This window comes from Pongo abelii, chromosome 16 (assembly GCF_028885655.2).
Source record: "Pongo abelii isolate AG06213 chromosome 16, NHGRI_mPonAbe1-v2.0_pri, whole genome shotgun sequence".
Lineage (NCBI taxonomy): Eukaryota > Metazoa > Chordata > Mammalia > Primates > Hominidae > Pongo > Pongo abelii.
Window position 1 is genome coordinate 41,448,263 of NC_072001.2, and position 24,812 is coordinate 41,473,074.

At 42.4% G+C, this 24,812-nt stretch overlaps 1 protein-coding gene across 3 annotated transcripts in view; it reads right to left on the minus strand.

Annotated features, from left to right (window-relative positions):
* The window catches only part of RASGRP1 (RAS guanyl releasing protein 1), a 75,263-nt gene extending 59,091 nt beyond the window's left edge, over positions 1–16,172 (minus strand). For 2 of the 3 annotated variants that reach the window (XM_054531372.1, XM_054531373.2), the window contains exons 1-2: positions 15,951–16,100; positions 11,194–11,378 (exon numbers count right to left, since the gene is read on the minus strand). In XM_054531372.1, the coding sequence (XP_054387347.1) occupies positions 11,194–11,378; positions 15,951–15,985 (220 nt within the window). In that variant the 5' untranslated portion in view covers positions 15,986–16,100. Of the gene's footprint in view, positions 1–11,193; positions 11,379–15,950 lie in introns of all 3 variants that reach the window. The other variant, XM_024232886.2, reaches the window with a different exon arrangement.
* Between the last annotated feature and the right edge of the window lie 8,640 nt (positions 16,173–24,812).

Genomic DNA, 24,812 nt, shown 5'->3' on the forward strand with positions numbered 1-24,812 from the left:
GTCTCTTTTAATCCAGAGGGTCCTCCTCCATCATTTCTCCTTGCAATTTTAAGGGTGCACTTTGTCAGTTAAATGAAGCTTAGTCCATCTCAGGTAGACACTGGTAGCTGCTGACAAGGTAATGAGACTCTTAGGCACTGGGGACAGAGAGGGTGGGGGGATCACAGACACAATAAATGCAGGGAGCTTTTCCTTTAGGGATTAAAACAAGGCCAAATAGGTGGACCCCAGCATCCATTCCTGAGGCCAAGTGCTCACCGTTGGCAATAAATGAAGACTGAGTCCAGTGGCCAGAGGCGAGGGTCCTATGGCTCTCATCTGGGAAGCAGCCCCTCAGAAATGGCAGTAACTCACAGTCTGGCCTGAACTCCCCAGGACTGGAGGTAAATGGTGAACCCACCAAGGTAGGTTTGGATGAAGTAAATATGGAATCCAATTGTAGTGCTAATGAACTGGGAAGGAGGAAGGGCAGAGAGTGTGAAAAATCCCCTATGCATCTGGCATTTAATAAGTGAATCCAAAATTAACCAATGATTAATTGCTCATCAGATTTAAGGACATTCCATAGTCTATAACTATATTCTAGCAAGACAGACTCATAGATGATTAACACAGACATTTCTTGGCTTCCTGAATATTGTGAGTTCCCCCTTAAAATGAGGCTGTTCACAAGATTACAAAACCAAGTCCTATACCATGATTCAGATAGATCAGTGAAGAGGAGACAGACATAGCTCCATTTGCTCCTCCAACTAGAAATCCTCACTTTCTGGCAAAGATATACCTTTGATAAGTTCTTGGATGGCTTCATCCCCAAATGCCTTACTTTTCTGGTGACTGCATTCTTTGTTACAAAACCGGCAATCCCTGCTTCCCTCTTCCCCTCTGCTTCCCTCTTCCCCTCTGCTTCCCTCTTCCCCTCTGCTTCCCTCTTCCCCTCTGCTTCCCTCTTCCCCTCTGCTTCCCTCTTCCCCCTCTAGTCTCTACTCCCTTTGTCCATTTCAATGAATCACTGGTGTCCTTCTAAGTACATCTCCATCCTAGGCAGCATCTTCTGCTTGAAGGCTCTAGTAAGAACCTTAGCAATCTCTCCAGGGCCCTCGACTACTCTTTGGGGAAAAGAAAACAAAGTAGACATGGATTCCTTCACACCACTGCCCACCATCTCTTCTGTGCTGCTGAAGAATCACAGATGTACCAAATCTTTGTGTTTCTGCTATGTATCTCACCCAGTTGCTAACTTCTTAATATTCCCTTAGAAAGTTAATAGGCTGGGCACAGTGGCTCATGCCTGTAATCCCAGCACTTTGAGAGGGCGAGGCAGGTGGATCTCTTGAGCTCAGGAGTTCAAGGCCAGCCTGAGCAACATGGCGAAACCCCATCTCTACTAAAAATAGAAAAATTAGCTGGCTCTGGTGGTGCACACCCAGCTACTCGGGAGGCTGAGGCATGAGAATCGCTTGAACCCAGGAGGTGGAAGTCGCAGTAAGCCAAGATCACGCCACCATACTCCAGCCTGGGTGAGACTCTGTTGCCAAGAAAAAAAAAAAAAAGAAAAGAAAAGAAAAAAAAGTTAATACAGACAAAAGATCTCTTCTTGTTTCTGGAAGTAAAGTTTCTCTTCAACAAACCCCATCTCACTTTCACTGTAATACAAAATAAAAAAAAGTTCACATCAAGAATTTTTAATGGAAGTTTTGTTTCCTTCATTTATTACAACTGTAATCAGCCACAGTTACTGCAATTAGCATGTAGCATTGAAAAGAACTGAGTATTCTTCTTGTCTTGTAATGTCTTTAATTCCTCATTACCATCATTTCAGTTGCCAAGCAACCTTCACTTTTATGTCCTATATTTGAAGGGACTAAGCAGAATTATTTTTAAAAAATCAATTTTAAAATAGAAGAGCAACCTTGTGTGCTAGTATACCTCTTTATAAATAATAATATTGATTTCAAGATCAAAATTGTTTAAGATATAAATTATGGGAATCAAAAAGTTATAGTGAGTTTATTACCAAGAAGTTACTGTGATTATAATACATGTAAATATCCATAGAAGAGAATCAAGAAAGGCACACCCAAGAAAGTTGATAGTGCTTATCTTGCTCTTGATGGTAAAATGAGTGACAGTAATTTTCTTCTTTTTGCCAGTCTGTATTTTCTACGTTCTCTATGGTGAACACGAATAATTTTAAAAGTTATTAACATTTATAAAGTAAGTATAAATGCTGAGGGACAGTTAGATCTTTGTAAATATAAGAACTTATAAAATAGTGGGAACTAAATGAGACTACATATGTAAAATATTAACATAAACACTGTGGTATTCATAGTAAATGCTCAAAGGTTAGCTATTACTAAAATAATATTTTAAAAGTCTATGCTAGTGGTTGATCTTATGTTATGTATATCTTACCACAAAGTCTATGTGAGACCAAGAAACAGTCTATACTAATAATTTTTAAAGACTGAGTTAAAAATTTGTTGGGTTTCTAAGACTCCATCCTAAGAATATTGACTCTTCAAATACATCCAAAAGCACATTCTTAAAATATGCAATTTCCTGACGGACTTTCTTCAAGTTTAATATCATGATGGAGACGCCCCATTACACCTTCTTCCAGACACTTTAAGTCTCAGAAATCATTTTAATGGTATCACAGCGAAAAACGGAGGCTTTGAGTTACAAAACGACCAGTCCAAGTGCTGTGGTTTTAAGGAAATGACAATCTCAGAAACAAAACTGAAGGCTTCTTTTTCGCTAGCAATAACTTATTGACAAGCTTGTATTGATCATCCACAACAATGTATGATATGGAATTATACACTAGGTTAAGTAAAACTGTGATTAAAATGACAATGGACTATTAATTAAATCTTTGGAATAGGGATTTTTTTAAGGTTTAGAATTTTAAAAAGCTAAATAGAAATGGGCAAATTTAAACACAAAAATGCAAAGTTTCTACACGTGACAATATCAAAACCAACATAAAAATGAAAATGAGAATAGGAAAAAAATGCCTATAGTAAATGATATTCAAAGAGTTAACAGCTTTTTATATAAAAAGCTTTTGCACGCCTCTAATAATAAAAGCATTAAGCAGCAAGTGATAAATAAGCAAAGGATATGAACAGACCGTTCATAAAACTGGAAATACAGTAGGCAAACAAACTTATGAAAACATACTCAACAAAAGCTTGGTTATATACACCAATAGCGCCTGTTACCATGCAGTGGGTAATGAAGGGAAATAATTAAGCAGATGGAATCAGAAATCAAAATAGAGATAGCATATAATAGATGAAGAACAAAAGTTCACAAAATTGAGGGTTGGTCAGAAACAAGGCTGGTTAATCTCAGAGATATTTTAGAGGTGAATTAAAACAATAAAAACACCAAATAACTTTGACTTCAGAATGAGAATCTCTCACGCTGTTTTCATGTTCCATTGTCACTTCTTTAAGAAAACTTCTCAACCACACTGATACATGATTTCCTTATCTTTAAGGTCCATTGTTCCTTTCCTTTGAAGAACACACGGAGATGTTGTTTTATAAGATACATAGATGAAAGCAAAATAATAGCAGAATTATTACTTTCTCTTAATTAAGAGATAAAAAATAGAAATCCCAGCTTTTAGGGTCCCTTCCCACCTCAACATTTTGTTATGTAAGCACCCTCTGTATCTGGGAGACAGTGGTGTGCTGGTAAATGATTAACAATGGGCTCTCCAGGGGAGGGATTGAAAAGGCAGCCCTGATTAGTGATGTTTGTTGATTTCCACGGTGTAAATACTCCCAACAGACTACTAACAAGCTACTAACATGACTTCACTGAACACGGAGCTGGGAAAAGATGCATGCTAGCATACCATTATATAGCGTTTGTACCAGGTAGACATAACAGAAATAACCTCAAAAGCAAAGATAATAGTAAAATGTAGTCATGAATTAGGAAGTGGTGAGTTTTGAGTATTTTTTATCTTTGTTTTTAATATAATTTAATTGTAAGCGTATATAACTTAATTTTCAATCATGGCTGTGTTTAACAATTAGCTTGCAAAATTCCTGAAAATTTAACAATCTGCTCTTGTGAGCTGGTATGAGCCAGCCCAGCACACCACTGCCAGGAGATAATGAAATAATTTTTGTTTCACAATTGCATCTATGAAGAAAGAAATTAAGACAAATCCACATCGTTCTATGTGTCTTCAACATATGGCAAATTATTTTTGCCCTCTGGTCTTGTGGCTCTTACACAGACCTCTGACTACATAGTTGGTGGGACCCAGTGCAATTAAAAATGATGGTCTCTTATTCAAAAATTATTAAAAATTTCAAGACTGTGACAGCATTAAACCAAGCATGGGAACCTGTGGGCCTTCAGAGGTGGCATGCCCAGGAAGCTGGCCCTGCTTACATTCTCACTCTTTCCCTGTTCTTTTCCTTTCAGCCACTCTAGGGCAACCCCAACTAGGTTGTAGCCAAAGCTCACTGTAACTCCAGAACAAGACACAGCAGCTATAATTGTTCCGGGCAGGAGTGGACAAGTTCTAACATCAGCAGGTGGGCTGCGGCTGGGGCCTGAACTGTAGATGACCTTCTCCAGGGGTCTCAGGGTCCAACACAGCTGTTTCTGTCAATTACCGAAAAGACTGTTTTTGCTTTCACACGGTTTCCCAATGTGTTTTCATCACAGACTTCATAAACTTCAGGTCAATATATTGCCTTACATAATCAGTTGCCAAAGTAGTACTTTTGGGTAAGTACTCAGGAGAAGCACTCCCCAATTCCTCCCCAGCTAAGTCACTATTGTAGTCCTCTGACCCATGGGGATGGGCATGAGTTATGGAGTAGACCCTCCCAGCACCATAGGAAACTGGAGTGTTGAATAAAGGTGGAAATGTACACTAGGAATACGGCCTTTGAATGCAAGAATCAAACTGTAGTTGTAACAGACATCCACATTCTATTTACATAGCCAACAGACAGACAGGCTGTACATTTTATAAAGGCTTACTGCAGTTGAGAAGAGACAGGAACGCAGGAAAATCTGATAGAAGTGCTCCCAGGGTTTCAGACCTGCTCTTAGGCAGGGATCTCATTAGATCTGGCTGGATTGCTTTAGAGATCTCCAAGAGGCTGGCTTCACCATGTGCTTTTCTAGTTCACATAGCTGAAAAACCTATATGCTCTATTGCTTCCCTGGAGATTTGTGCCCTTCAGGTTTTCCCAGGATGTCTGAGAAAAATGATCTGGGATGTTCAGGAAGCAAGTGTGCTATATGACAGTATTTCTCAACATCCATTCATGGGTCACCTCCATCAAAACCAGTGACGGCTGGCTGAATGGCAATCTCTGGGGTTGACTGTGAGGAATTTGAATGTTCAACACACTCCCTGATTATTCCTCATGCCAAAGTTGGCGAATCTCTGGAACAGCAGAAAGAACGTGAACCTCAGGGGAAGACTGACCAGAGTTCACATCTCAGCAGCTCTCTCACTAATGAGTTGAACCACTTTCCACAGGTCATTTAACTTCCCTGAGCTACAATTCTCTATTAGTTAAAGGAGCAAAATAACAACCACCTCATAGGGTTGTTGGGAGGATTAATTGGGTCAAGTTAGGTAAAGGCTCAGGACCCTACAGAGTCCACACTAAGTGTTATACTGTCTGCCCACTGTCTGTCTGTCTCCAGCTCTCTCAGCAGTAAAACTCATCTCTCTGGATGGCTTTACTGAATTGAACTGCGCAGAATTCCTGAGACACTGTCTAACTTACGCATAAGCATTGCCTCTGTTCTCTACAGCGGGGCCTGCAACAAATACGGCCAAGCAGGAGAGCACAGATATGAATGAAGGGGATTTCCCATCTCCTCCTTTCTCAGGCCTGGCAGTCACTGAAACCCATGCTCATGACAGGGCAGACCAGCGTGGGGAACTGGTGATGCCTGCTCATCAAAGATGCAGCAAAGGCCTCCTTGGAATAAATAGTGTCCAGTCTTATAATAATGCTAGTTCATTCTAGAGGACTAAGAGCAGCCTGGGACCTGCTCTGATGACTAGAAGCCTCAGGATGCAAGTGTCCCTGAGGACCATCCTTTACACATGAAATCTTGTAGCCATGACTACCAGCGACTGGGGGGTTCCACTGAGGAGGCTTCTGGGAAAGCTGTGTTCTTCACACAGGGCCTGCCATCAACAGTAGCTAAGGCTTCGGCCCCTTCCTGACACTACGACTGACTTTGTTCTTTGGTGTTGCCTGTTATTAGGTCTATATCCCCAATGATGTCATGGCCCTTGGCTTCTGGTCTTATGCTCCTGTTGCCCTCTGGGCACCTTGCTTTGGTGCACAGACCAAGTTGCAGAGTGGTAAGAAATACCTAATCTTTCCTTTGTTACGGAGAGGGTTATGGCCCTGAGTGTGTGTTTGCCTTTTGCGGCTCCCATTTTGAAAAGAGATGGAATTGTTTTACTTTCAATAAGCTGAGGCCTATAAAATGCTTTTAATACCCAACTGCTCCATGATGGAGAAAACATACATATTAGTTTTGGGGTATTTCTAGTTTGGAAGGTCTTTGGATAGCATTAGTACAATTCACACAGGAATTCACTGATTCACACTTTGCTCAACAGAGAATATCAGGTAGACACCTGGTATATAGATTGGGTCCAATCAATATTTGTTACATTGAATGGAGTTTCATTTCTAAATGGGGAGACACCAGGATTGCAGAAGAGTGGACGCCAGGTACAGCCCCATCCTATGTGGCATGCAGGTCTCCCCTGAGTGTAGGAAGGCCTGTCTTAGGAGAGAGATCCAGGCTTGCCCCAACCCAGGTTGCAAGTGGCTGCTAGGGATAGGGGAAGGAGAACAGGAGCAGCACATCCTCTCTTGAGACTGGGGGCACAAGGCAAATTCTTTCATTCTCAAAGGTTTATTTTCCTGTTTGTTCAATGGAGAGGGTAATATCTGACCTGCCTATTTCAGAGCTGTTCTCAGTATAAAAGAAAATCAATACAAATGGAACTCTAAGAAAAAATAAGACAGTCCATAAATAGAAGATATTAGGAAGCATTTCCCTTCACACTAATAGGTAAGATGAAACATGGAGTTTCTCCCACGTCTCGCTGGGAGTAGGAGGTCTGCTTGCTGGGGTGGAGTTGTGTATGTGTGTCGGGGGGGCCCTTTCTGAGGCAGGTGTGCAGTTTTCTTTCTGATGCTGTCAGAAGTTGTCTTGCATTGAGAGAGAGATAAGGAAAGAGCTTTGTGAATTCAGACATTTGAAGCCTTCCATTTGGCCCCAAATGCTGGCAGCCCTCTTGTAAAGGGAAAAAATTTAAAAGCCCAGATGATCTCATAGGTCTTTTCTACCTCTGAAACAGATGGTGTGATTCACATATATTTGACATAAGTGTAACCAGGTTGTGATGATTTGCCTTATTATGCTCAGCTGAAGAGAGGATTAACTAGCAATAATATGCTGAGAATGTAAAGCATGACCTCTGGTTAGAACAGAAGGTGGGAGTGGGTTGTTTCATGGTTAAAGCAATGAACTATGACTCAAGGCCGTAAGTTTCTAGTCACAGATCTGTAACCTTGTATGTGACACTGAGAGGCTTGTTAGAGGCCTTTGAAAGTGCTCTTAATTTATATGTACTAGCCACTGCCCTTAAAAGCAATATAAGTCCTTCTTCTGAGAACAGTGTGGGTGGTAATTAATGGTTAATAATGCTAAAGAGATAGCCATCAGTGAGACTTCTGAATGCCCACGATGCTCTAAGCAATATTCAGACTCTTATCTAGAAATGCTAGCAAAATGCAAATCCCACGGTTTGCAGAAAATCTATTCTTTTTTCCTTTGAGACAACCATCTACCCTCTCCAGCACTGTCCAACTGACTTTTTTGCAACAATGGAAATGCTCTCTTCTCTGTCCAACAGTAGGTGCCATTTGTGGCTATTGCACACTTCACCTATGGTTGGTGAGGCTTAGAAATGAAATCTTACATTAAACTTTAATTGAAATGCATACGAAAATAGCCACTTGTGGCTAGTGCATTGGACAGCACAGCTGTAGCCAATTCAAACCTCCTGAAAGCAAGAAGGTGAGGTTGAGAGGCAGTAGAAACTAAATTAACAATTATTCAGTCTTTCTCTTTAAAACAGTTTCTTTCCCTCTTTTATTCAAGTTGCTTGGTGGAGTAGCTGAAATTAGGGTCTGAGGCAAAAGAGTACCAATAATAATAATGATAATAATTTCCCCTCCACACTTCTGTACAGTTTTTCATGGGTTTAAAATGAGAAGACATCTAAACTCATTAACAAAAAGCTAGCTAGACTGCTTTAATCTAAAGCACCACTTTTCTCTACAAACCTGAGAAACTAACCAGTAAGGTAAACTTCAGGAGAAGCATTAGCCTCACTCTGTTCTACTGTCAGATCACCTCTTAAAGAGACCTACGGAAGCACAGGCATATATTTTGCTATGGTCTTTTCTCCTTCATAAAGTCTGCTGCTGATTCCTGGCTCCACTTCCTCTGTAGCCCAGTTTCCATGTCCCAGCCCCATAGATGGGTCAACTGATAACCAAAGAGCAAGAAGAGAGACAGATAAAAGGTGCTGGCTTCCGTTCCTTCAGACACAGAGCGTCTTTTTTGCCTCTTTCATGTACTGTGATGAGAAACTCTGCAGTATATAATACACAAAACCCTGAGATCTTACCTTACTGACTTCCCACAGCATTCCCTTGGCCCGTGAGGGACTTAAACAAATGGTGGCTGTTCTCCTTGACCTATGTCCTCACCCATGAAGTGCACTTACTCAAACTCTACATGGTATAAAAACTTACTTTTCCTGCATGCCTTCGGTATTTATCACCCTGTCCTTTGAATATATGTGTGTGTATATATATATACACATATGTGTATATATATACACATATATATATACCCTGTTCTTTGTCTTTTGTATATATATATGTGTGTGTGTGTGTGTGTGTGTATATATATATATATATATATATTTCCTGAACAGTATGTTTCTCAGGTGTTGTAAGCTCTAATGGAAGGCAGAGTTTGGTCGCTGTAATTCTTCTTGAGCACTGCCTAGCACAGTGTCAGATACAATTAAGGGCTTAATCAATGCTGCTTGATAATGGATAAAAGACTATTCGACTCAATGGGACTTTTACGGCTTTGGGATTTTAAGCCACTTTTTTCAGTTCAACATATTCCAGAACACAATATATTGTTGTTGCCTTTGGAGGGTCTGTTAAGGGGATTGAATTAGGCTTGGTTATTTGGGGGGAAGGACTTCAGAATCAGTCACGTATTTTTCAGGTTGATATCACGATTCTTTGAAGATGAGAAAAACAGTCTTGAACTCGGCCGGCAGTTGCACAACAAGCATGGAAGGAAGGAAGGTGGTGTGATAAACAGGTTTCTCGTCCCTCTTTTTTCAATAGTGAAACAGAAAGAAGAAAAATCCTTATTCAGGAAATAGTCACGGCAGCCTGCTAAAGCCCAGTAAATCTGACTGCTGAAATGGTGTAAGGAACTTTGCAGTTTATTCAGGTTGGGAAGGAAGTGAGAGTGGAGTACATGATGAACAATGACCCCACGTCAGCCCCGCCTCCCCGGTCTCCACCATCCTCTAGTTTATCTCCTCACGGCATATTTTCTAAGGAGATTATTTTGAAATAGAAAGCCATTCATTCTGCTCCCAGATTCATCTTAACTGAAAGATTAAAGTGTGAAATAAGATTGAAGTATAAAATAAAGAGAAATCTAATGAAAATTTAATGCTAAACTAGTAATATTAAAAATTCTTTCTCTTTTCCAAGTTAAAGTCTACAACAAACAGCACTTTAAAGCAACGATTCGCAAAGTGCGGTTCTTGGGTCAGATGCATCAGCATGGCCTGGGAACTTGTTAGAAATGCAAATTCTTGTGCCCCACCCCAGACCTACGGGAGTAGAAACTCTGGGGGTGGGGCCCAGCAATGTGTGCTAAAAAACAAAACAAAGAAACAAACAAAAAACAGCCTCCATGTGTGATTCTGACACTAATGTTTGAGAACCATTACTTTAAACCGACGTTGAAATAGTTGAAACCGTTCAATGCTGTACTAAATTGTACTAAATGAATATCCCTAATATGTCAAGTATTTCCCAGTTCTATACATAAGGTCTGAGCAAGCACTTAACACACACAGCCACTAGTCCATCATTCTGAGATCTCATGGATCCTGAGCTGCCTAGGATCTGATTAAGCCTCCCTTAGATTCCCAGGAGGCTCCCAGGGTTGGGGTAAGCTGGCAGGGGTTGGTATGTCTGAGCTGTGCCACACAGGCTCCTCTGCTTCACCGTGGGAGATGGAGGGATACAAAAAGGGGTCCACAGGAGGAACAGGAAGCTGGAAATCTTTGAATTCAATGATTTCATTGAAATCCATCAATTTTAATCATTTTTAGGAGGAAATATTTAGTACTTTTCAATCACTATTTCACAAATAAAAATCCAAAAATACACCACGCTTATAATACTTAAAAAAATCTTTTCAGATAATTGCTTGACGGCTGCACTAAGCTGTGCCTCCCTCGTGGTGAGCAAAGGTGCTGACAGAGTGCAGCATCTGAAATGTGTGTGTCCACATTTATTTCCTAGCCCCTTGACCCTGCATTGCAACACTTATTAACCAATGTCTTCTCGTCACAAACTTCCTGGCTTTACCCAGTCCTTTCCTATTCCACCACTCTGCCCTCCAGATTGCAAGGGGAATTATTGGGACTTTATTCCTCCAAATGATTCCAATTTCTGTTTGATAACAAAGTTTGCTCATGTAACAGTCTTTATGTGCCCCAAGAAGGCAAGGACAGAAAAGTCTCAAAGCACCAGATGCACAGTATTATTTTATGATATTTTTCATCACAAGAAAAACCTCCATCCTAAGAAAAATGGAAATGCAAACTCTCCTAACTTTTCTCACTTTAAAATTGCACTTCTCATCACGACCTATTACACCCACATAGTCATGTGCCATAGGCTCTGCAGACAGTCTCCAACATTTCAAAGGCTCAAAAGCTATTTTTAAAGCCAAAATACAATCTAGATTGCTGTTCTGTAAAGCACTTTTAAAGAAGAACAATGTAATCGAGTGATTTTTATGCCTGTGGGCAGTTAGCCAACTTACCAAAAGATTGAATGCAGCTGTCAATGAGATCGTCCAGGCTGGCTCCTTTGGCTAAATGTCCCAGAGACACCATCATTCGGAACTGGGTGATCTGGGCCAAGCTGGGATGGGAGGGGAAGGGGCTGTTGGCTGGCTTTGCCTCTAGTCTTGCTTTAGGGGCAGCTCTGCAGCCATGGGAAGGTTTCCTGGGGAAAGAGAGAAGGCAGTGAGGGGACAAACTGGCAGCTCCACGCTCTGAAGGCAGATTGGAGAGGAAGGGAATGGAGATAAGACAATTAATCTCAGGAGTTGGGCTGATAGAAGCCATACCCCTCCCACTTGGCAAATGCACCAAACGACTGGTTGGCTGTTAAAGAGACATCTCCCCAGCAAAGGTGAGATTTCAGGGTTGCAACTAGGGCTCTTCATCCTGGCATTAGGATTGCTCTGTCCTACTGTCTCCTAGTTCCTGAAGGGGAATGGCAGAGGCAAGACTATCTTGGCAGTCCTTAGCTCCCAGCAATATATATATTTTTTCAGCTACTAAGCCACTGACTTGAATCTTAAAAATTGTTTATATTGGTTTCTTTGGCTAACTTTGGCCGGGCATGGTGGCTCACGTCTGTAATCCCAGCACCTTGGGAGACTGAGGCGGGTGGATCACCTGAGGTCAGGAGTTCCAGATCATCTTTGGCTAACTTCATTAGTCTTGAGCAATACCTGAGATACTACACAAGGTCAGGCAGCCTCAGAATCATCGTTAAGGACCTTAGGGGAGAAGTCAAAGACTGAGGACCCAAGTGCAGGAAGTGAGGGGTGATGATGGTGGTGTTTAGATTTTAAGTGAGTCCTGCCTTTCTTACAAATCTTGGTTGGTCTTAAGATCTTGTTTTTCATGGCTGATAATACAGGTAACCATTATGAGTCATTTTTGTTACTAAACATCATTTTTTCAAATCCTTACTTGGGTCCTGATTAAAACAGAAAGCAGAGCTGTGAGAGCGTTGTTCCAGAACTCAATGTAAAAGGGCAAGTTTGGATCTAGAAATGGCTTAAGAGTCCAATGGACTTTCATCTACTCACACGCAGCTCTATCCCTGGTCATGACCTCATCAGTAAAAGTCATTTTGCAAAATGATTTGGGAAGTTTATTGTCCTCTCCATTAAAAAATACACATACACACACAGATCCATATCTATAATCTTTTATGGTTTAATAGTGATGAGTGTTGCTGGTAACTGTCTTGAGCATTTAGTTAATTCTTCTCTACTGTGGCTTTGGTTATTTTGTAGTTTACTACCAAAGCAGCAAAGAGAAAAAGGGAAAAAACGGACCTCTGAAGTGTAACTTTACTCACTATATACGATAAATGCATAATGGCATCAATTAATCTCTAAGTGTTTATTCTATGAGTAAGGCATTGTGATTGGCCAGAGAAGACCACAGTGAGATAGTCTAGGTGAGGGTACTTTATATACTCATTACATACTAGCTGCTGTTGTTACATAATGGCAGTCTAGAAGTTCCTTAATACAAAAACACAGCTGAGGAATCAGACTGAGATAATGAAAAGAAAGCCATATAAATGTTAAATAAGTGTTCTATGAGTGTCAAGAGTAAGAAGCATGATGTTCCCAGAGAAGAAAGAGGCAGTTTGCGGGACAGTGTCGGGAAAAGCTGCTCTGACAGGATATAATCTCAACCAAAGGGGCTGAAGAAGTGCTTAGATCAAAATAAAATGCTAGGCACATGCGGGTTTTGGGAAACCAGCCTGCTAAGAGATGGTGTATAACTGAACTATGGGGCCACTCAGTACACAGCTAGACCTGTGCAAGGCACCCTGGCCCTTCAGGTTGTTTCAAACTAGCTCCAGGGCGCTGGTCTGCAGTGGCCGCTCGGCTCCATTCTGACCGGGTGCAGGTCCAGTGAAACTGAATCAACAATTGGTTATTGGGCACCTGCTAACCCTAGGCAGTAATTCCTGAAAGATCAAGTCAGTGGTACAGGACTCAAGTTTCTGGCCATAATTGATTTTCAAACAGGTCCTGTGATAGCCCAGAACTGGATCAGTCTCTAAAAGCAAAATAATAATGGTGACATGAATTGAGTACCTATGCTATGGCAGGTACTGTGCTGGGGACTGACCGCGTCCTGAGGCTTACAGCCCAGAAGGATGTTATCCCCATCTCATGACGCTGAAACTGAATCTAAAAAAGGGTAAATGACATAGCCAAGGTTATAAAACTCATATATAATAAACCTGAGATTTGTACCCAGCACCTCTCTGGCTTTATTCATTTAATAAATATTTACTGTGCCTGGAACTCTGCACATTTCACATCAGGATTAGTAGTAGACCATCACAGAGAGTCTGAAAAGTTCAATTCAATTTAAAACAAAAGTAAAATCCTTCAAAAGCATAACTGGTAATGTAAAGGCTGAATCTCAGCCCATATTCCTTTTGCAGGCCCTCAGAACTGTCCTGAGGTCCCTAGAGCTGGACAGACTCTTTATGGTCATTTTCCAAACTCCTCTTCTACAGTGTGGAGGTCCAGAATCAGAAGAGCAACGTGCCTGGCCACCACTGCAGAGACCAGCTAGAGGCCAGCCCCTTGTAGCCCATGCCGTGCGCCCCAGGTGGGCGCCCTTCCCTTCCTGGAAGCACTAACAACTCTCTACACCTGGGGCTACATAGCCACTGCTGGGATTACTCAGCTTTCTGCCCCATCTGCTGCCTTTGTCACCATTAAGACCTCCACCAAAGGCAGAGTAGGGGAAAGGTTTAAAAAAAATAAAGTCATTCATTGTAGAAGTCTCCTTCTCTCAGGCCTTCCACAATACTTCTCCCTAGACCTTGAAGAAGAGGCAACTGCAACTAGAGGCTCTATCTACAGACAGAACTCTTCCTGCTAGGGGTGGAGGGGAGGTGGCTACAGATCCAAGGAAAATTCCATTTTCTTTCTTGGTTGGTGACATTGACCATTCAAGACTCCTAATCCTGCCCTGTTTTCTAATTCTGGTAAAGTTTCCCAGTGTCCCCAGTAAGAGAAACCACTTTGTTTCATAAGTGGATTCTTGAAGGTTGATGCCTTTACCAGAACTAGGAGGGATCAGGGTAAAGTATAGGGTAGTAAAAGGGAAGAAAGGGTGACAAAAGCAATCTGGGAAATACGGAGCCCAGAGAGACTCAGAGGACTAGGGCATGAGAGAACAGGGAAAAGAGAAAGTACTAAAAGCCAAAGTGCAGCCTCAGAGTTCTAAGAAGATGGGGATTATTTGCACCATAGACTAGGAAACCTGGCTTTCTTGCTGTACAGTCTCTTAACTTGTTGCCTTGTGAAAAATCCTCAAATCGTTCTGCCTTTTCTGGTGAAATGGGAGTAGACAAGGATTTATAAAATGCTCTATTATAGGCAGGTCGAAGGTGTTTTAACAATCCATAGACTGAATGGCCTCTGAGTCCGTAAAGGCATATTTTTTTAAAAAAACAGTAGCCAAATGTTTTCTTGTAAATGAAAAAAACAAAACCCCGAGAGAAATTAACTTGAAGGTGTTTTCCAAGCCTAAAAGTAACCAAAGCCCCATAGGTTTGCTGAAGGAGACCGTCAAAACTCTAAACTGGTTTAGGTGAAATCCTCTCCAGGCAGAGGTATCTCAGTGGAGGTCAGTTTCAGGCTGAGCTTTTTATGAAATCCAGCCTAGAAAAGTAAGAGATGAAATGGAGCAAGGGAACTGGAACTTCCCCAACCTTCTTTGCAGTGGAAGGTGACTCTCTTGACTTCTAGTGTGGATTCCTTCCAGTCCCGTCCTCTCCCCCTTATAATACTCAATTTAATGTATTGAACTCCTTCTGAGTTTAGTGCAAAGTACAGTGATGGACCCTCAGGGGATACCCGGATGGGGAGAGGCAGGGCGTGCATACAGGGCCAAGAACCCTTCGTTCCTGGGATTATAAGCACGGGAAGTCCAGCATCGCAAGCTTCCTGCCGCTACTGGGTATGGTGGTGCAAGGCACAGTCCCATCAGTGTCGACGTGAATGGAGATGTGAAGTGCACAACTTGTCCAGTCCCTACGCAGAGGCCAGGCCGCTGTTCATGCAGTTGCCCAGTTCTGGTCCTTTGGCTACAAACTCAAAGCTGCCTGGCCAAGAGCCCTTTCACTCACTGTCCCTCTTTCTTCAACTTCTGTTATCCAAGACCCTCTATAGAATCATAGTGAGGGGGAGAAAAGTGCAGCTTCCCATCCAGAAGGCGATATGTTTCGCTGACCCACGGATCTGGAAACTTCCGTGGGGCAGGGGCAACCGACCGATGCCGCCTCTGCGGGCTCCCTGCAAGCTCCCTCGGCCGTTCTGGGCAGGGCCGGGAGGGGCCACCAGGTGGCGCAGCCGGAGCCCAGCGCCCCAGCAGGTGCGGGCAGCGCGGAAAGTCCGCGAGTGGGAGTCCCGATGCCGGGCGGGGAGATGTGGGGGAGGAGGTCGGCGGGCGGGCGCCGGCTCCGCGAAGAGCTTCGGCCCTAGCAGATCTCACCGGACGAGCTCTGGCCTCGCGGCCGCCCCTCTGCCGCCCCTCAGCCCCAGCTCCCTCCCCGAAACCCCGGACGCAGGGCGCCGGGCGTTCTGGACACGTCCGCCCGTCGCGCTGGTGTCCCGGGACTCCGGCCGACCCCGGCCCCCCTCCGCCCTCAACTTCCCTCCGGGTGTTGGGGCGACGGGCAGGGGTCTCTCCCAAGAAAGGACACAGGCGCTCCCGAGGGCCACGGGCCGCCTCTACTCACCGCGGAGCCTCTCTCGCCTTGCCCAGGGTGCCCATGACCGCGGCCCGCGCTCCCGGAGCCGGCTCACCTAGCGCGGCCGGGCGCGGCGCATCGCCCCCGCCGCCACCGCCGCCGCCTGCCGGCTCTCTCCCACCGGGCCTCGTAGCCCCGGCCGCCCGCCCGCCCTCGAGCCCGGCGAGCCCGACCGAGGCGCACCGCAGGCACAAACTTTGTGCGAGCGCGCCCCCTCTGCCTCGCGCGCGCGCTCACACCCGCCCGGCAACCACCTGACACGCTGATGCTGGCGGCTGCAGGAAACGTGCGGCGCCCCGCCGCTCTTCCCCGAAACCTGACCCCTTTCCGCGGGTGCCCAGGCCTGCGCCTCGCGCGGTTTTCTCACCCCTGCCCGCCGTCGACCTCTCTTGGCCAAAGGGTTAAGTCTCAGGGGAGTTGGAGAGGAGCGGGCTCCCGGCTACCACGCCCGCGCCTTGCAGGGCACCTGTGCCCGTCGACCTCCACCTGAGTTCGGGAAACAGGCTGCGCCTAGCGGCTCCCATGGGACCCCCTTTCCCGCAGCTGACCTGCAGCCTCCACGCCGCTGCCTGCGGCCGCTGCTCGAAGCATTGCAGTGAGGACGCCTTGTCCCCTCCAGGGCCTCTCCTGTATATATCAGAGCGCGAAGTCCGGCAGGGGAAAGGAACGGAAAGACAGTTGTGCAGTTGCCTTAACCTGCGCACTGGGGTCTCTAGGTAGCCGTCTGCAGGACTGGGCCGTAGACATGTACCCTGTGCCCTGCGCCCTGGACGAGGGCTGCCCGTGTGGAGGTGCGCTCCACAGGCGTGATCCCTATGTGGCTCAGACGTGGCCACCTGGCGTCGGTGGGTGTAGGAGACGTGGAGACAGCTTTCATACAACGTCAGTGCGCATAGAAGACCTGGCCAAGAGGGGCGGCCCACCCGCTGCTTCTCCAGGTGATAGTGCTGATAATCTCAATAGCTAATGATTGAGTGTTGTTGTGCTAAGTGCTTTCTATACATTACCTCATTTAATCCACCCTTCCCGATACAAAGACATCACTGCTGTAAAGATGAGAAAATGAGGGTTTAGAGAATACTATGCCTTAGATCATATAACTAATAAACAGCAGAGAGACCTCTGACTTGGACTGAGGTCTGTCTGACTGTCTGTAATCACTGCTGGACTGCCCTAATAACACACTCATTATCACGGCCACAGACCATAACTCTAGCCACAGTCTTCCTGGCCATAGTGTTCTGGACTTTAAAGCCTTCCTCTGTGTCATTTATATATTTCCTTATATTTATATGCTACCTTGTCCTTAAAACAGAATTCAAGATAGCTTACAAGAGCACATAACCTACAAAAAGAAGTGTGTGAAATGAAAAATGAGGCACACAAGATGGAGCCAAAAATGAACATCATTTGAAATAAATGCATCTCATAGAGTCAAATACCCTTGCTACAAGTGGGACCAAAATTTGTCTCCTGCATTTCTAGCAGTGAAGTTTAAAGAGAGGCCTTGTCTAAAGTTCAATTCCTATCACATGCAAGACCAAAAACAAAATTGCTCAAGAGAAGATCCCCCTTTCTTGATACTGAGACCAGCAAGAAATTTCTCCAGAGAATCCTCATGAACACTGGGTGATATAAAGAACCAAGTCCTCAGTCACAGCCACCGATGCAGAAGGGGCAGGTGAATGTCAGGAGAATATTAAATAATGACACCCTTTCTCACTCACTGGGTCTAAGGCTCAAACATTTTTAGAGTTATCTATCATACACCCTTCCTCGTGTAAGCCCTACAACCTAAACAACCAAGTTGGCGGATGTCTGAGGATGGTAAAGATTTGTATCTGTGTATGAATCTGTCTATCTCCCAACAGTCGTAAGTTTGCAGTCTTAGACTTTGTTCACAGAGATCTTCTCTTATTACCAGTTGAACAATTACTTTTCACTGACCCCTCTACTCCAGAATGAGCTCTTTACCCTACTTAAATCTATAATATTTACACTTTCAATTGCCACATAATATTCTGTGTCCCTGTCTTACCTCCACAACTAAACTAAATTGTCCGAGGTCAAGAATCAGGTCTTATGCTTCTTTAGCTTCCACAGCTGCCAACTTGAGGCAGTACATGTGGGACATTACTAATAAACTGCTGTGGATTTGATTTTGAAAAGCAGAATGTGCTGACCTCAAAGAAGAAAATAAGATCTTTCCTGATTATTTCCGGAGAAAGGGTTTCAGTTTTTCTTTGAAATCTCCTGTCTATGGCAGGAGTGATAAGCTTACTGGCGCTGTCCCCTGTGGCTTTCGTGGGATCCCCATCACAGGTTATCCGAGGCCTTCGGTATTTCTCTATTGCTTCACCCTTGAAAATAGAGCCCCTTCCATGCCATTCATTGCACTGAGTCTTTGGACAGCAAAATCTTTGTGTGTGGCAGGGGAATAATCCAGCCTTATACTGCATATGCACAGGTATGTATGCCGAATGGATGCCTTTATGTAAATGCATCATTATATTTATATGTAAATATACATATATGCATAATACTAAGTGCACATGTAGGCAATTACACACATCTACACACCTACAGTCCACATATATACAAATGGTTGAAACCAAGGTTATTAATTCATTCAATACATGAGTCTTGCTGAGTTTTCTAAAGAAAGAGGCCTACATATGCCCAGCAAGTGTTTTTCTCTTGGACTTTCTGAGAACTCTGCACTTCACTTGCATCTGATTCTGCTTCTGGGCCCCCTCGAGCTCTTTTTTGAGGTTTTCTGGCACTCCTACCTGAGCAATAAGTCTTTTCCAAACATCTAAAAAATGAGAAGTTTGTCTATGTCTCTTTTCATCATCGGCCATGTGATTAGTCTGCCTGGTGTTATATGAGGCACCTCTGACCTCAAGAACAAACTTCTTTTTTTTTTTTTTTTCCACAAAATACATCATTTAATACAACATTCTTATAAGGTAGCTAATGAGGATAATATTTGTGCTTTTTAAAAAATTATTATACTTTAAGTTCTGGGATACATGTGCAGAACATGCAGGCTTGTAATATAGGTATACAAGTGCCACGGTGGTTTGCTGCACCCATCAACCCGTCATCTACATTAGGTATTTCTCCTAATGCTATCCCTCCCCTAGCTCCCACTCCCAGACAGGCCCCAGTGTGTGATGTTCCCCTCCCTGTATCCATGTGTTCTCATTGTTCAACTCCCACTTATGAGTGAGAACATGTGGTGTTTGGTTTTCAGTTCCTGTGTTAGTTGGCTGAGAATGATGGTTTCCAGCTTCATCCATGTCCCTGCAAAGGACATGAACTCATCCTTTTTTATGGCTGCATAGTATTCCGTGGTGTATATGTGCTACATTTTCTTTATCCAGTCTATCATTGATGGGCATTTGTGTTGGTTCCAAGTCTTTACTATTGTGAACAGTGCTGTAGTAAACATACATGTGCCTGTGTCTTTATAGTAGAATGATTTATAATCTGTTGGGTATATACCCAGTAATGGGATTGCTGGGCCAAATGGTATTTCTGGTTCTAGATCCTTGAGGAGTTGCCACGCTGTCTTCCACAATGGTTGAACTAATTTACACTCCCACTGACAGTGTAAAAGCGTTCCCATTTCTCCACATTCTCTCCAGCATCTGTTGTTTCCTGGCTTTTTAATGATTGCCATTCTAACTGGCGTGAGATGGTATCTCATTGTAGTTTTGATTTGCATTTCTCTAATGACCAGTGATGATGAGCTTTTTTTCATATGTTTGTTGGCCACATAAATGTCTTCTGAGAAGTGTCTGTTCATATCCTTTGCCCACTTTTTGATAGGGTTGTTTGTTTTTTCTTGTAAATTTGTTTAAGTTCTTTGTAGATTCTGGATATTAGCCTTTTGTGAGATGGGTAGATTGCAAACATTTTCTCCCATTCTGTAGGTTGCCTGTTTACTCTGATGATATTTTCTTTTGCTGTGCAGAAGCTCTTTAGTTTAATTAGATCCCATTTGTCAATTTTGGCTTTTGTTGCCGTTGCTTTTGGTGTTTTAGTCATGAAGTCTTTGCCCATGTCTATGTCCTGAATTGTATTGCCTAGGTTTTCTTCTAGGGTGTTTATGATTTTAGGTCTTATGTTTAAGTCTTTAATCCATCTCGAGTTGATTTTTGTACAATGTATAAGAAAAGGGTCCAGTTTCGTTTTTCTTCATATGGCTAGCCAGTTTTCCCAACACCATTTATTAAATAGGGAATCCTTTCCCCATTGTTTGTTTTTGTCAGGTTTCTCAAAGATCAGATGTTTGTAGATGTGTAGCATTATTTCTGAGGCCTTTGTTCTGTTCCATTGGTCTATATATCTGTTTTGGTACCAGTACCATGCTGTCTTTTTTACTGTAGCCTTGTAGTATAGTTTGAAGTCAGGTAGTGTGATGCCTCCAGCTTTGTTCTTTTTGCTTAGGATTGTCTTGGCTATAAAGGCTCTTTTTTGCTTCCATATGAAATTTATAGTAGGTTTTTCTAATTCAGTGAAGAAAGTCAATGGTAGCTTGACGGGGATAGCATTGAATCTATAAATTACTTTGGGCAGTATGGCCATTTTTACAATATTTTACATTAGGAATGTTTCTTCCTATCCATGAGCATGGAATGTTTTTGCATTTGTTTGTGTCCTTTCTTATTTCCTTTTTTTTTTTTTTATAATTCTTTTATAGATTGTGCCTTTTTTTTTCTTTTATTATTATTATTATTATTATTATTATTATTATACTTTAGGTTTTATGGTACATGTGCGCAATGTGCAGGTAAGTTACATATGTATACATGTGCCATGCTGGTGCGCTGCACCCACCAACTCGTCATCTAGCATTAGGTATATCTCCCAATGCTATCCCTCCCCCCTCCCCCCACCCCACAACAGTCCCCGAAGTGTGATGTTCCCCTTCCTGTGTCCATGTGTTCTCATTGTTCAATTCCCACCTATGAGTGAGAATATGCGGTGTTTGGTTTTTTGTTCTTGCGATAGTTTACTGAGAATGATGATTTCCAATTTCATCCATGTCCCTACAAAGGACATGAACGCATCATTTTTTATGGCTGCATAGTATTCCATGGTGTATATGTGCCACATTTTCTTAATCCAGTCTATCATTGTTGGACATTTGGGTTGGTTCCAAGTCTTTGCTATTGTGAATAATGCGGCAATAAACATACGTGTGCATGTGTCTTTATAGCAGCATGATTTATAGTCCTTTGGGTATATACCCAGTAATGGGATGGCTGGGTCAAATGGAATTTCTAGTTCTAGATCCCTGAGGAATCGCCACACTGACTTCCACAAGGGTTGAACTAGTTTACAGTCCCACCAACAGTGTAAAAGTGTTCCTAGTTCTCCACATCCTCTCCAGCACCTGTTGTTTCCTGACTTTTTAATGATTGCCATTCTAACTGGTGTGAGATGGTATCTCATTGTGGTTTTGATTTGCATTTCTCTGATGGCCAGTGATGGTGAGCATTTTTTTCATGTGTTTTTTGGCTGCATAAATGTCTTCTTTTGAGAAGTGTCTGTTCATGTCCTTCGCCCACTTTTTGATGGGGTTGTTTGTTTTTTTCTTGTAAATTTGTTGGAGTTCATTGTAGATTCTGGATATTAGCCCTTTGTCAGATGAGTAGGTTGCGAAAATTTTCTCCCATTTTGTAGGTTGCCTGTTCACTCTGATGGTAGTTTCCTTTGCTGTGCAGAAGCTCTTTAGTTTAATTAGATCCCATCATCATTCTCAGTAAACTATCGCAAGAACAAAAAACCAAACACCGCATATTCTCACTCATAGGTGGGAATTGAACAATGAGAACACATGGACACAGGAAGGGGAACATCACACTTCGGGGACTGTTGTGGGTTGGGGGGAGTGGGGAGGGATAGCATTGGGAGATATACCTAATGCTAGATGACGAGTTGGTGGGTGCAGCGCACCAGCATGGCACATGTATACATATGTAACTTACCTGCACATTGCGCACATGTACCATAAAACCTAAAGTATAATAATAATAATAATAATAATAATAATAATAATAATAATAAAAGAAAAAAAAAATAAAAATAAATAAAAAAATAAAAATATTCAACATTCTTAAAGAAAAGAATTTTCAACCCAGAATTTCATATCCTGCCAAACTAAGCTTCATAAGTGAAGGAGAAATAAAATACTTTACAGACAAGCAAATGCTGAGAGATTTTGTCACCACCAGGCCTGCCCTAAAAGAGCTCCTGAAGGAAGCGCTAAACATGGAAAGGCACAACCAGTACCAGCCACTGCAAAATCATACCGAAATGTAAAGACCATCGAGACTAGGAAGAGACTGCATCAACTAACGAGCAAAATATCCAGCTAACATCATAATGACAGGATCAGATTCACACATAACAATATTAACTTTAAATGTAAATGGACTAAATGCTCCAATTAAAAGACACAGACTGGCAAATTGGATAAAGACTCAAGACCCATCAGTGTGCTGTATTCAGGAAACCCATCTCACGTGCAGAGACACACATAGGCTCAAAATAAAAGGATGGAGGAAGATCTACCAAGCAAATGGAAAACAAAAAAAGTAGGGGTTGCAATCCTAGTCTCTGATAAAACAGACTTTAAACCAACAAAGATCAAAAGAGACAAAGAAGGCCATTACATAATGGTAAAGGGATTAATTCAACAAGAAGAGCTAACTATCCTAAATATATATGCACCCAATACAGGAGCACCCAGATTCATAAAGCAAGTCCCGAGTGACCTACAAAGAGACTTAGACTCCCACACATTAATAATGGGAGACTTTAACACCCCACTGTCAACATTAGACAGATCAACGAGACAGAAAGTCAACAAGGATACCCAGGAATTTCTTATTTCCTTGAGCAGTAGTTTGTAGTTCTCCTTGAAGAGGTCCTTCACATCCCTTGTAAGTTGGATTCCTAGGTATTTTATTCTCTTTGTAGCAATTGTGAATGGGAGTTTACTCATGATTTGGCTCTCTATTATTGGTGTATCGGAATGCTTGTGATTTTAGCACATTGATTTTGTATGCTGAGACTTTGCTGAAGTTGCTTATTAGCTTAAGGAGATTTTGGGCTGAGATGATGGGGTTTTCTAAATATACAATTATGTCATCTGCAAACAGAGACAATTCGACTTCCTCTCTTCCTATTTGAATACGCTTTATTTCTTTCTCTTGTATGATTGCCCTGGCCAGAACTTCCAATACTATGTTGAATATGAGTGGTGAAAGAGGGCCTCCTTGTCTTGTGCTGTTTTTCAAAGAGAATGCTTCCAGCTTTTGCCCATTCAGTATGATATTGGCTGTGGGTTTGTCATAAATAGCTCTTATTATTTTGAGATATATTCCATCAATACCTAGTTTATTGAGAGTTTTTAGCATGAAGGGGTGTTTAATTTTATTGAAGGCCTTTTATGCATCTGTTGAGATAATCGTGTGGTTTTTGTCATTGGTTCTGTTTATGTGATGGATTACATTTATTGATTTGCATATGTTGAACCAGCCTTCATCCCTAGGATGAAGCTGAGTTGATCTTGGTGGATAAGCTTTTTGATGTGCTGCTGGATTCAGTTTGCCAGTATTTTATTGAGGATTTTCATATCGATGTTCATCAGCGATATTGGCCTGAAATTTTCTTTTTTTGTTGTGTCTCTGCCAGTTTTGGTATCAGGATGATGCTGGCCTTATAAAATGAGGTAGGGAGGATTCCCTCTTTTTCTATTGTTTGAAATAGTTTCAGAAGGAATGGTACCAGCTCCTCTTTGTATCTCTGGTAGAATTTGGCTGTGAATCCATCTGGTCCTGGGCTTTTGTTTTGATTGGTAGCTTATTAATTACTGCCTCAATATCAGAACTTGTTATTGGTCTATTCAGGGATTTGACTTCTTCCTGGTTTAGTCTTGAGAGGGTGTATGTGTCCATGAATTTATCCATTTCTTCTAGTTTATTTGCATAGAAGTATTTATAGTATTCTCTGATGGTAGTTTGTATTTCTGTGGTATCAGTGGTGATATCCCCTTTATCATTTTTATTGTATCTATTTGATTCTTCTCCTTTTCTTCTTTTTTCCACTAGTCTGGCTAGTGGGCTATCTATTTCGTTAATCTTTTCAAAAAACCACCTCCTGGATTCATTGATTTTTTGAAGGTTTTTGTGTGTGTGTGTCTGTATCTCCTTCAGTTCTCCTCTGATCTTAGTTGTGTCTTGTCTTCAGCTAGCTTTTTAATTTGTTTACTCTTGCTTTTCTAGTTCTTTTAATTGTGATGTTATGGTGTCGATTTTAGATCTTTCCTGCTTTCTCCTGTGGGCATTTAGTGCTATAAATTTTCCTCCTACCACTGCTTTAGCTGTGTCCCAGACATTCTGGTACGTTATGTCTTTGTTCATATTGGTTTCAAAGAACTTATTTATTTCTGCCTTCATTTTTTTATTTACCCAGTAGTCATTCAGGAGCAGGTTGTTCAGTTTCCATGCAGGTGTGCAGTTTTGAGTGACTTTCTTAATCCTGAGTTCTAATTTGATTGCACTGTGGTCCAAGAGACTGTTTGTTATGATTTCCATTCTTTTGCATTTGGTGAGGAGTGTTTTACTTCTAATTATGTGGTCAATTTTAGAATAAGTGCGATGTGGTGCTGAGAAGAATATGTATTCTGTTGATTTGGGGTGGAGAGTTCTGTAGATGTCTATTAGTTCTGCTTGGTCCAGAGCTGAGTTCAAGTCCTGAATACCCTTGTTCATTTTCTGTCTCTAATATTGACAGTGGGGTGTTAAAGTCTCCCAGTATTATTGTGTGGGAATC